The sequence below is a fragment of the Triticum aestivum genome, chromosome 2D (genome assembly GCF_018294505.1).
Source record: "Triticum aestivum cultivar Chinese Spring chromosome 2D, IWGSC CS RefSeq v2.1, whole genome shotgun sequence".
Taxonomy (NCBI): Eukaryota; Viridiplantae; Streptophyta; class Magnoliopsida; order Poales; family Poaceae; genus Triticum; species Triticum aestivum.
The window spans coordinates 434,079,468-434,090,603 of NC_057799.1; the positions used below are offsets into that span (position 1 = coordinate 434,079,468).

Below are 11,136 nucleotides of genomic sequence, written 5' to 3' on the forward strand. Positions count from 1 at the left end.
TGGACAGCAAACGGACGCGTCGCTCGTCCACGTGGCAGGCGGCCACCTACCTCCCATTCGCCAACATCAATGCGCACGTGCGGTCGGCCCCACCTGTCATCCGCCCAGCGAACGGTCGGCGTCCTTATTAAATGGAAAGTCGTGGACCGGTCGTCATCCACACTTCCCACTCCGGCCCTCTCTGCCCCCTCGAAACCCGACACGCCACAAACCCTAGCCTCTCCCCGTCCTCGAACTCGCCTGCCGCAGCCATGGGGCTATGGAACCACGGCCGCAAGGGGAAGCACGACCGCTAGGCCGGCTCCTCCTCGGGACGCGGCCGCGGCTCCGTGAAAGAGGAGGCCGCATCGCTGCCGCGTCGGGCCCCCGCACCTGCCCCATTCACCATCGGCCCTAGGGCCGCCGGGGAGCGCGACTGGCACTACCTGGCCGCGGACGTATGCCGGTGTTATTGGGGGACGCGGATGCCAGTCCCGTGGAGCGACGTCCATCTTCCCAACAACTGGCACCTCTCCGCCGACTGGGTCCCGATGAGCGGTCGTGCGCGCCACGATCATATCGAGCGCCGCCGCCGCCTCCTCCCCGACGACCTCTACTATGACGATAGGTACGCCCCCGACTCCGTGCTCTAGGACACGTGGCTCCAGGACAAGCACGGTATGTGGCGCGCCTCCTACTTCGCCGGCACGGCGTCGGGGCCGCGGCGGCCACATCGGGAGGTGCGCGGTCTCACGCTCACGCCGTCACCTTCCCCATCTCCGTCGCCACCTCCACCTCCTCGCATGACAGCAGAGGAGGAGGTCCGGCTCATGCAACGTGTCATGAAGGACTCCATGAACACGCACGATGAGCGCCAATGGCAGGGCCTCGAGGAGACGATGGCCCTCTCTGCGGCCGGCGACGTGCCATCCCCGAGTTGGAGATGGTGACGGCGGAGGAGGTGATGGAGGAGGAGCCGGTGGCCGCGTTCCACCCGGGCCTGGTGGGCCAGTAGTGGAGCTGGTCGTGCACGGCTCCGGAGATGGCCGACGCCGTGGGGGGCGTGAACTGGTGCCCCACGCCACCGCGGTCACCGGAGCGGGAGGCGTCGCCACGGGAGGAGGTGGTGCAAGCACCTCCCGCCTTCCAGCCCGCCCCCGTCTACCACGCACCGCCGGCCCACCTCTGGACGCCGCCGGACTACGTCGACCTCGTCAGCGACGACGACGACACCGGCGGCCAGTGAAGATGGCGACGACGACGGCATCGACGGGCACGGCAAGAGCGCGCGGGCGGCGGTCGTTTTATTTTGTTTTTTATGTTAATTATGGCAATGTGAACTGTGAAACTGGGCCGTTTTGTGGCCGTGAACCCAAACTTATATTTTATGTTTTTATATTTACGTTTATTTACTTTTTTAGACATTTTATATAAGTTTTTCTGTTATTTTAATCACGTCCACCGGACATGATTTGGGGTGCGGCCGCGCGTTGGGCGCACCCACGACCCAACGAACAGAAGCGGACATGGGCGAACCCATTACCGTCCCAAAGGGACAAAATCCGGCCAACCAAACGTCCGTTTAGGATTGTGCGGTGAAATTGGCCTAACTTTCTCGCAAAACTTTACTCTACCGATGTAATTTTTGCCCTGGTTTTTACCAGCGCCGGGGCTAGAGAGACGACAAGAAGTGCATGGGAGCAAAGCAATACTAATCGCGCGTCGATCTCTATGGAGCGCCAGTGAAGAGTTACATCAGCCTATGTACAGTAGCAACATGAGCTACTGGTTTTATTTGAAGGAAAACCGAATGAGGTAGCTTTTCTGGTTCCCCCGCTGCTAGACAGCCTACGTACATGCTAGGGGCAGGGCCATTGCTCCCCATCCATCTACCAGCTGACAAGTGGTGATGACAAATGTTGCAGTACTGGAGCGGAGGCAGATTGCCAAGTTCGTTCATACAAATATTGAAGTGCTCTGCACACTGTGCAGATTGCCTAGTTCGTTCATACGGATATTGAAGTGCTCTGCGCTGTGACGTGCCTACCGCCCAAAGTTGCACTGCTATTACGACCGGAGCTGACCATAGTCCCCAAGCCAAGCAACAATGCGTATGGCTTCTTTGAATGCGTCACAGCAGCAATGAGACGAAGTGAATGCATGTACAAAGAAAAAGCGATGGATATTTTTTTTGAAAAATACACAATTGCACATCCCCCATATAACTCACAGAGTCACATGCGTATGGCTTCAGTTCAGTGTTCCCCCATACATACAAAGAGCACCCATATCCTCTCTACTCTCTAGTGGTGCGGTGCCTCCCCAGCCTCGCCGCTTGGTTTCCCATGGCGAACCAGCTGCCGGTGCAGCAGCAGGTCAACCCGCTTGGACATGGAGATCTCAACCAGCAGCGCATGTGCGCCCCGCGGCAGCAAAACCTGAACGTAAGTTTCTACCTCCTTCCAGAAAATCAGGGTGGAGCACGTATTTTCTAGCTAGCTATCGCTTCCTATGTGTCGTCTGCTTCCTCTTGTCTTGGCTCCGAGCACGTGGTCGGCGTTTGGTCCTCCTCGCCTCGGTCGTCCGGCCGGCTTCCAGCTCTCGGCTCGGACGACCTGTGCGTGTCCCGAGTTCTTTCCTAGTTCCCACACGTCCGGCCTGGGCAGCGCGCCTGAAACTCAAAAGTAGTATCAGCGAATGCGTATGCCCAGCACCACATGCAAGCGGATCTCTCTCTCTCTCTCTCTGTTTTTCTTCACCACATCTCGTTTTCTGCAGTACATATCACGTTTATTTTTGGGCGTGTTTTGAGATTGTTGGAGTTGGAGAAGGGATTTGTCCTTAACCGTGGGTTTTGGAGTATTGTTTCCGGTCAATAAATTCAGTTGGTCGGAGAAATGCGCACGTACGCCGGTCCTAGATGTACGGCACCACCGCGTAGAGCTACAGCATCCCAGCCAGCATTAGAACGGAACTAGCGCTTGGCGTGGTAGTTCTAGCTCGTGCTAGAGGCAGCCGACGAGGATGTCCAGCACACCCACCTCCTCCGGCACAAACCGCGTCGGCGCAGGCCGTGCAAGCGAAAAGCGATGGTCATGAGCCTTTCGGCACCACGACGCCGTCCGCGGCGGAACTTCTCGTTTGCCATGCACCTCGCATCTGATGAAAGTCATATGGCTCCTGCGCACGGATCTGAGGCCGTTCTGCATCTCGTCGCCTCCTGAGCTTGCCGGTCGCAGTTTTTCTCTACGGCCGGCGAACCAGTCGGAGTCGAGACCACCTTGTCGAGGAATGCGAGCATGCATATGTCGGCGACCTCGTACTCGTACTCGGCGATTCAAGTCGTGCGAGTCAACCCAGAGTCAGACCCCCCACCGACCCACGCCGCGTGGGCCACGCGACGTTGAACGCGCCCAAGAGTTAACACAACGCGATGAACTCGTCCGCCGAAAGATGACGCCCTTCGTGATTGAGCTGAAGGCCTCGCCAGGGTGCTCTTCTCGGACCAGCGCACGCGTACTCATCGAGCTCAGCCCCGTCTCTGTGCACCTGCTGCAACTCTGAGGCGCTTTTCACTGAATTTAATATCGTACTGAAAATGTGTTCTAATCATAATATACTTGGATTGTACCAATAGACTTCCACATCTCATGTTGTTTTCTAATTCTGTCATGGCCAGAACGTTCCTGTCATCCACCTTGACATTGGACGTCCACCGCATGGAGAAGACGACGACCTGGCCCAGCGCTATGAGGATTTCGTGCGAATAATCATCCGCCGGTTAACGAAGATCTGCCCTGCAACCTATTACGGAAAGCCAATTACCCCATACCCAAATGCAGCGAACCATCCTACTGAGGGTCATAGCTACTTCCGTGTCGTCTTCTTTTCAAGCACCAATGATTATGCGAGAGTGGAATTCCTGATAAGGGACTTCGACCTCTATCTACTGGGACTGAGAAGGCAGCTGGATGGCGAGTGGTCGCCCTGGTACCGTTTTACACCTTCTCTGGGGTGGCCGTCATTCCCGATGGGCGAGGTTGTAAATTATAGGTTTGATGGGGGACATGAGCACAAGTATGTTTCCTACCCTTTTTCAATACATGTTTTGTTTAGTTCATCACTGTTCCATGTTGTACTCGTGTATTGAAAGTACTAGTAGCATTTTTCAGGAATACTTTTGGATGCCATACATGTAATACAAATGACCTAATAGTCTGGAGATAGTTTAAATTTTGGCAATTGATTGAAATGTCATATAGTTTTAAATTCTCACGTTTCCTGTTTAAATCCATAACAGTTTTGAATCCCCAACTCATTTAGTTTAACAACATTTTATATTGATTTTATCTCTTGTGTACTGAGGTTACTAGTACTGTATGATGCAGGGTTGACATGGGTGGTCGCGAAACTCTAGAGTTCATCTTCGACACAATTTGGACGTGGCACCTGAATGATGTGAGAAGCACAAATCTGAAGCTGGCGGTTGAAAAAGCTTTCACGCTTATTTGCGAAGCACTACGATTCCAGTATGTTTTTGATGAGCTAGTAAGGAGGATCCAATATGGAGAGGATTCAAGCCCCCTGGACATTGCAGACCTGCCTAGCGAGAGAGTCTGGAAGCGCATTGGCAGCTGGGGCGTCATGTCTGAAGTTGCCTTAGAAGCAGGCCTCAATGATGGCTTGCTAAGAACCAGAGACAAGATGAGGGATTATGACCGAATCTACCATATCAACAGCTTCCTGGATATGATGAATGGACTCAGTGTTCTGAAGAGGATCGAGAAATCTCATCTGATCCCGCCGGTGCATCAGCGAACCCCGGCCTATGGAATGCCTGTTCTTGAGCCTGGCTTCATACCGCTGGACCAAGAGTATCCCCCAGATAATTGGTGAGCAGGCACTCCGGCCCGTCGTGAGCAGGGATGAATGGATGGCTACTTGGTCTCTATCTCTTATTGGGCTTAACCCTATGGTACTACTGTTTAAGTCGATTTGGATTTGGTGGTTGTGCATGCCGGCCACATGTAAGTGTGTTTAGGAGAATTTGACAGCTCGGCCGTGCGCGGGGATGGCTGTGCACGCCGGCTGTATGCTCTATTTGTCAGCTATGTTGTACTCCTATTAAGACTTGGCAGCTAGGCCGTGCGCAGGGATGGCTGTGCACGCCGGCTATTTCTCAGTTATGTTGAACTCGTATTCAGACTTGTTTTGTTTGTTTGATTTTTTATTTTATTTTTAGAATTATCTGTTTGATTTCTGTCTACATCATCATGTGTTTTTTTCCCAATGAATGATTGGATTTGTGCCGGAGGAACTCAAGAGAGAAACCCCCAGGACGGGCAGCGGCGAGAAGATGCTCACGGTGAACGTGAAGTCATCAGGCAAACTTGGACATCATGTTTTGGAGTGCCGTATGCATGTAACAGCCGCTTAAGGTGTGTTTGATAGCTATGCACAGTCTGGTTGTTGGGGAGGATATTTGGGGAGGATATGGGGCTCCGTCTGTAGATTGTCTAAGCTCCCAGTTCAATTCCAGAATATCCCTTTCAACAAAAGTGATCTTCAAATTGTAAGCCTCAAGACCAAAGACAGTAAAAGCAAGGGAACTCCCAGCTTTTCATCTCTGTTTGGCTCTCCATATTGCAATCATATAATGAAGGATAGGAGAATGATGAAACCTTATAAATAATACTCTCTCTATCTCAAAATGAAGATGTTTTTTAATAGTGTCAAAAACTGTAAGATGTTTTTTAATAGTGTCAAAAAATGTCTCACATTTTGAGACAGAGGTAATAGTATATACGCCGATGTTACGAGTGTAGCAGTAAATGTGGCAGGGTTTCTGTAAGATAAGTTGAACTCTGCTAGCATACATAGATACTGTTATTAGAATTAAGCCAACACATCACCGATGAAAATCTAACTTTATCCATACAGGCAGCAACAAGAAATACATACTTTGTTTAGTATGGCACAAGATAGCACTTAAAATGCGACAGCTGTTGCTTAAAGGAGATGGGCTCTAGTAGCAATAACCTGGCCAGGTAAGTTACAGCTGATAAGAGAAAAGGGACCAGTTCACAGTAACTTCCATTCTGCAAGAGCCAATTTTAAGCTCAGTACTGGAGCTTGTACCCGATCTCCTGGGTTCAAACACTACTTCATGACTCTTAACATCTTCTCTGCGATGACTCTCCACAACCTGATCCCCATTAATACAGTGTGCCATGACAGAAATCCTCAGCAATCCCTCAAGTCCAACAGAAACGACCTTGCATCTAAGCTTGATGTTGCCATCAGCATCAAGAGGCAATCTATCATCTCCACATTCCAGCAACTTGACTTTCAAGCCAGCTATGTCATCGATGCTCGCACAAAATACACCACGAAAACCATCTGGCCATGATCCACCAACGACTTTTACACTGATTGTGGCCTCCACAGATCGGATGATCTCTTTGAATGCCATCTCCAGAGTGCTAAGCTCACTAGTGAAACTTCTATCCACAAAACCTGTCCTGTATGTCATAACTAGGCGGCTTAAATATTTATCCTCAGATTCAGCAGTGCCCTTCACTTTCAGCTCAATCTCAAAGTACGAAGGATCTGATGACACCACAACAGCACGGGTTGGACCTGTCAGCGTTAGATATGGATCCTGCATCACACAATTAATTCATTATTATGTAAAGTTCACCAGTAATTAATAAGAAACATAACCAAACTATTATGGTCTCTGTTGGTAAAAAGACCGGTGGAACATAATCATGGTGACAATGACATGTGTTAGAAATCCGAAAGAGATAAATGTGAGGAAGGTTACAATGATCAGAATATGTAAGAGGCAAAAGCCTACGATCACAGTTTGGCCAGTTAGCAACTTTATACCTTGGAAGCCCTTCAGACTAAACAAACCAGTCTAAACAAAAAGTAAGTCCAAAATGCCAAAGTAAACATTGAGCAGCATAATGAAAAAAAGTTCACAAAATCGTGCACTGAATTGAAAATGCATAGCATAAAGAATGTGAGGTACATTACAGTAATGACGGGACAAAAATATTAGCTTAATGCTCAAGTGGCCGGCAGAAAAATAAGAGTATATTTGTTCAGTTGCACGTATATCCACACTAAGCATGTCTTGTTAAAAATTATTTGTTTGCTAATTCCTTGCATATTGCGCCAGAAGATCTTTCAAGCAAAATTTCAAAGGAGAACACAAGAAACTACTTACATAAACAAAGAGAACGCTAGTCCCAAACAGAACTGAGGAACAGACAGACAATGGACTACGTAGTGCGGGAGTTGGGAGCACAAGTTAGGGTTGTGGAGTTCTCAACGGAATAATCAAGAGTTGGTTAACAAAATTCTTTGACTTCTATATACCTGGAAACATGCACTAATTTGATGCACGGAATCATACTCAAATTCTTTGCATTAACAAAATGCCTGCTCTACTATTGATGAGGGAGTGCTGCAGGATAACAAATCTTATCAGCACTCACCACTTGCATATGCACTTCATGATAAGCACAAAGTGACGTAATATGACCCTAGTTTAGGCCTAATTCCCATCACAAGGCGTTCGATAAAGCCCTAAAAGGGACAACATCCGGTTGATCACAATCAAAACTTGAAGAGCTTTAATTTCAACTAATTATGAGATTGTCCGTTGCATTCAAGTCTAGAGCCATTTATATGGATAAAAAAACATGATTATACACCTCCCAAACGCTCCTTGAAAATTACAAAGATAAAAAACCAACACTTGCATGAACCATTACATAAGGGCAGCATATTCTCTACATACACTTTTAGAACAATTTGATAAGTTCAGAATAAATTATTAATATTGATAGTAAACTATTAATTGTTCTAACAAGACATTTTGGCCAGTGAAAATACAAAACAATTTGTAGTGGCGGTGGTGAATTGAATAAATTTAGAAAAAATAAAGTTTGGCTGGCTTGGAGGCTTTCATGTGACATGAGCTCCTTTGCTTATATGTTGGAAGCTCTTTTTTCTTTCATGAAGAGATGCCATAAACATTTGGCATTGAAATTTCGCACAAACAAGGAATTACCACCAAACTTGCATATTTATTCTTATATTAACAACAAAGCCTTCACATTGATCGTTACATTTTTTTAGAAGCATCTATGATTGGCATAACTTTAAGTACTTATAACCATTGTACTAAGGATTGATGTGTTACATTCTTACTAATATAGCGCCTGAAAAAGAATGATTTTGAGACAGATACCAATAGTGACGAACCTCTTGGCTGATGGTCTGGCAGTTATCCCTGTCGCAGGAGAAGATCATGTTGCGTTTGTGATCCACCACATCACGTACGGAAAAGAACCCATACACATCCAGCGGCCACTGTAGACTCTGGTCAATTTCTGCAACTTTGACTGAAAAGAACTGCAGCGTGTTCTTGGTTGAGCCATCGCCGGAGAAGGTGAAACGCATGGGGGGGATACTAGCTGCATCAATGACATGTCACATCGTCAGTAAGGACGGATGGGGAGGAAAATAATACTGTAAATGAAACCAAAGCGCGTGTAGGCAGAGAGGTTACGCTACTCACTCTCATCCTCAAATTTACCAAAATAGCCGCCTTCGCCCCAAACACTCGTCCAGAATCCACGAAACTGATCCCAGGGATCCTGTGGTTCCCCCCTTTTCTTTAAGATCTTCCTCCCCGTCGCTTCAACAAATTCCTTCGCGGCCTTTATCATCGCCGCTTTCTTTGCCTTCTCCGCCTCCTCCTCCTCCTCCTTCTTTGCCATCCGCTCCTCCATCACCGCCTCACGTTTCTCCCTCTCCTCCATCCGCTTGTCACGCATCGCCTTATCCATCGCCTCCATCTCGCCACCCGACGAATGCATCGCCCTCTTCGTAGCCCAGATGGCAGGCGCCTTCGCCTCCGCCGCCGCCGCCGTCACCGCTCTCTTTCTGGTTTGGTGTACGCGAGAAGGACCCGTAGACGACGATCGGGTTGGGTCTGGGTTGCGAAGTTGGAAAAAAGGAGCAATACCTGAGGCCCAGAGATCGGATGTGTTGGGCTTCTTTTGTCGGCCCATGCGCTATAATTTAACAACGACCAAAAGAAAAGCACCGGGGCCTACCGGTTTTTTCCTCTGTGAAGAGAGAACCAAAGGCCGAGCAGGCCCTAAAAAAGGAAAAAAAAAGGGTTTCCGTTTTCCGCTTTCACAAAAAGTATTTCATTTGCCTAAAAAAAGGTATTTCATTTTTAGGGGACATTTTCTTTTCATTTGGTGAAACGTACTGTATGCAATGGTGAAAGTGTGAAGACGATCATGGTAGTACAATAAACACTAGAAATAATAAAAATTACATCGAGATCTGTAGACCACCTAGCGACGACTACAAGCACTGAAGCTAGTGAAGGTGCTCCACCGTCATCGCCCCTCCCTTGCCGGAGCCGGGCAAAACTTATTGTAGTAGACAGCCGGGAAGTCGTCGTGCTAAGGTCCCACAGGACAAGCTTACCAGAACAACAACCACCACCGATTAAAAGTGGCGTATATCGAAAGGATCCAAGCTGAAGATACACAAACATAGATGAAGAACGACCAGATCTGAGAAAATACATCAAAGACAAATTCGTCGGAGGCACACCTCCACAAGCCCATCGACAATGCTCGACGCACCACCAAGACGGGGGCTAGGCGGGGAAAACTTTATTCTATCTTCAGGGAGCCACCGTCGTCTCGTCTTCCTGAGCATGACACAAACCATAACAAAACTCGAAGAAAGCTCTAAAAACAAAGCCCTCCGTAGGCAATGGTCGGCATCCACCACGCCCCTATGGCCCTAAGGCCATCGAAGATGAGGCGGACTGGCAGCGGCGCCGATGGGAGGCAAAGGAACCCTAATCTTTTTTTGAGAGGAGGTGGCTACGTAAGAGGTATGACTTTGGATGCTTACTGCCCGGCTTCTAGACAGATGATGAGATTCATAAGTCAGTCACTTTTTAAAGCCACTACTAGGGTTGAAGTGAAAGCATAGGTTTGTTCTACGCTACAGATTATGACGGGAGTTTTAAATGATACTCCTACTTGGGTCTTCCAACAACTCTTGGCTTAGAAAAGAGTGACCGTTTTTCAATACCTAGTTAATCATCTAATTCCCACACGAAGTGGCTGGAAAGAGAGATGCTTGCCATGGGGAGGAAAAGAACTTTTAGTTAAGTCAATGACTCAAGTTATACCAACTTATAGGGAGGAAAAGAGTTGTCTTTGCCGTCAAAAACAGACGACAAAGAGTTGTCTTTGCCATCTGCCAAATAAAAACAAACGACAAAGAGATGTTTTTGTCGTCAGCCGAACAAGAACATAAAGCAAAGTCTATCTTTGCTGACAGTTGTTCTTTGTTGTTAGTCACTGAAGGCAAAATATGTCTTTGTCGTCTGGCCCGATGAAAAGTTGACGGCAAAGGTTAGTATTGACGGCAAATTAGCTAATTCCTGCAATGAAATAAGAAAATGGATACACGTGTTGATGCTTTTATGGCGGAGGCCCTTGCTCTCCGCTTTGGTGAATCTAGCTCAAATAGTGGGATGCATTAGATTGGTGGTTAATTCACAGAACGCAAACGTGATATCCACGATGCAAGAGGGAGGCTCTTTTGCTGGTATTGCTGCCACAATCCTCGGGGATTGTTATTACTTGATTTCTCTTATGTAAGAGCATCTATAACTGAACCCTTAAAATTTAGGGTCTTCTATGGCCTCTTATCCTTTAACCCCTTTTATTTGCTCCTTAGAAAATTGTGGTTCCTGGCCGAACACCTGAACTTAAGTCCATAAAAAACCGCCAAATCTTCCTAGTTTTAGTTTACATACTACATTTCAACTACATATTTGCACACATATTAAACTCAAACATAATAATTAAGTCCTACACAATGCACAAAAATTACAAATTCAAAGTTTACAGTCCAAATTATTCAAAGTCAAACACACGAAAGGGTTCGAATGAAGTAAAGAGCATGATAAAAGCACAACTATGAAGTGTTGTGGAGTAGCCATTGATGGTCAACAAGATCATCTTGGAGACGGGTATGAACTTCTTGGTTCTAAATTCTTTAATGTGATGCGAGGAATCTGTGTCTCCTGTTTGCGTCGTG

General features: G+C 47.7%; 2 protein-coding genes across 2 annotated transcripts; one reads left to right on the forward strand and one right to left on the reverse strand.

The window, feature by feature from the left end:
• The first annotated feature begins 2,233 nt into the window (after nucleotides 1-2,233).
• On the forward strand, nucleotides 2,234-5,182 carry LOC123049522 (uncharacterized). Its single transcript, XM_044472426.1, has 3 exons — nucleotides 2,234-2,423; nucleotides 3,659-4,056; nucleotides 4,368-5,182. The coding sequence occupies exons 1-3, from the start codon at nucleotides 2,325-2,327 to the stop codon at nucleotides 4,873-4,875; spliced, it is 1,005 nt and encodes a 334-aa protein (XP_044328361.1). The 5' UTR covers nucleotides 2,234-2,324; the 3' UTR covers nucleotides 4,876-5,182.
• A 705-nt stretch (nucleotides 5,183-5,887) lies between these two features.
• On the reverse strand, nucleotides 5,888-8,986 carry LOC123053663 (uncharacterized). The gene is made up of 3 exons (XM_044477176.1): nucleotides 8,573-8,986; nucleotides 8,257-8,468; nucleotides 5,888-6,640 (listed from the first exon to the last, which is right to left on the reverse strand). Exons 1-3 carry the CDS (start codon nucleotides 8,871-8,873, stop codon nucleotides 6,032-6,034), a joined length of 1,122 nt encoding a protein of 373 aa, XP_044333111.1. The 5' UTR covers nucleotides 8,874-8,986; the 3' UTR covers nucleotides 5,888-6,031.
• Between the last annotated feature and the right edge of the window lie 2,150 nt (nucleotides 8,987-11,136).

Bases quoted from the DNA above. Each gene is read 5' to 3' on its own strand.
- LOC123049522 (XM_044472426.1), top strand. From the start codon at position 2,325: ATGGCGAACCAGCTGCCGGTGCAGCAGCAGGTCAACCCGCTTGGACAT. The intron at 2,424-3,658 runs GTAAGTTTCTAC...TGTCATGGCCAG, and splicing joins CGCGGCAGCAAAACCTGAAC to AACGTTCCTGTCATCCACCT. The intron at 4,057-4,367 runs GTATGTTTCCTA...TGTATGATGCAG, and splicing joins GATGGGGGACATGAGCACAA to GGTTGACATGGGTGGTCGCG.
- LOC123053663 (XM_044477176.1), bottom strand. From the start codon at position 8,873: ATGCATTCGTCGGGTGGCGAGATGGAGGCGATGGATAAGGCGATGCGT. The intron at 8,469-8,572 runs GTGAGTAGCGTA...TCATTGATGCAG, and splicing joins TGGTAAATTTGAGGATGAGA to CTAGTATCCCCCCCATGCGT. The intron at 6,641-8,256 runs GTTCGTCACTAT...TGTGTGATGCAG, and splicing joins GCCAGACCATCAGCCAAGAG to GATCCATATCTAACGCTGAC.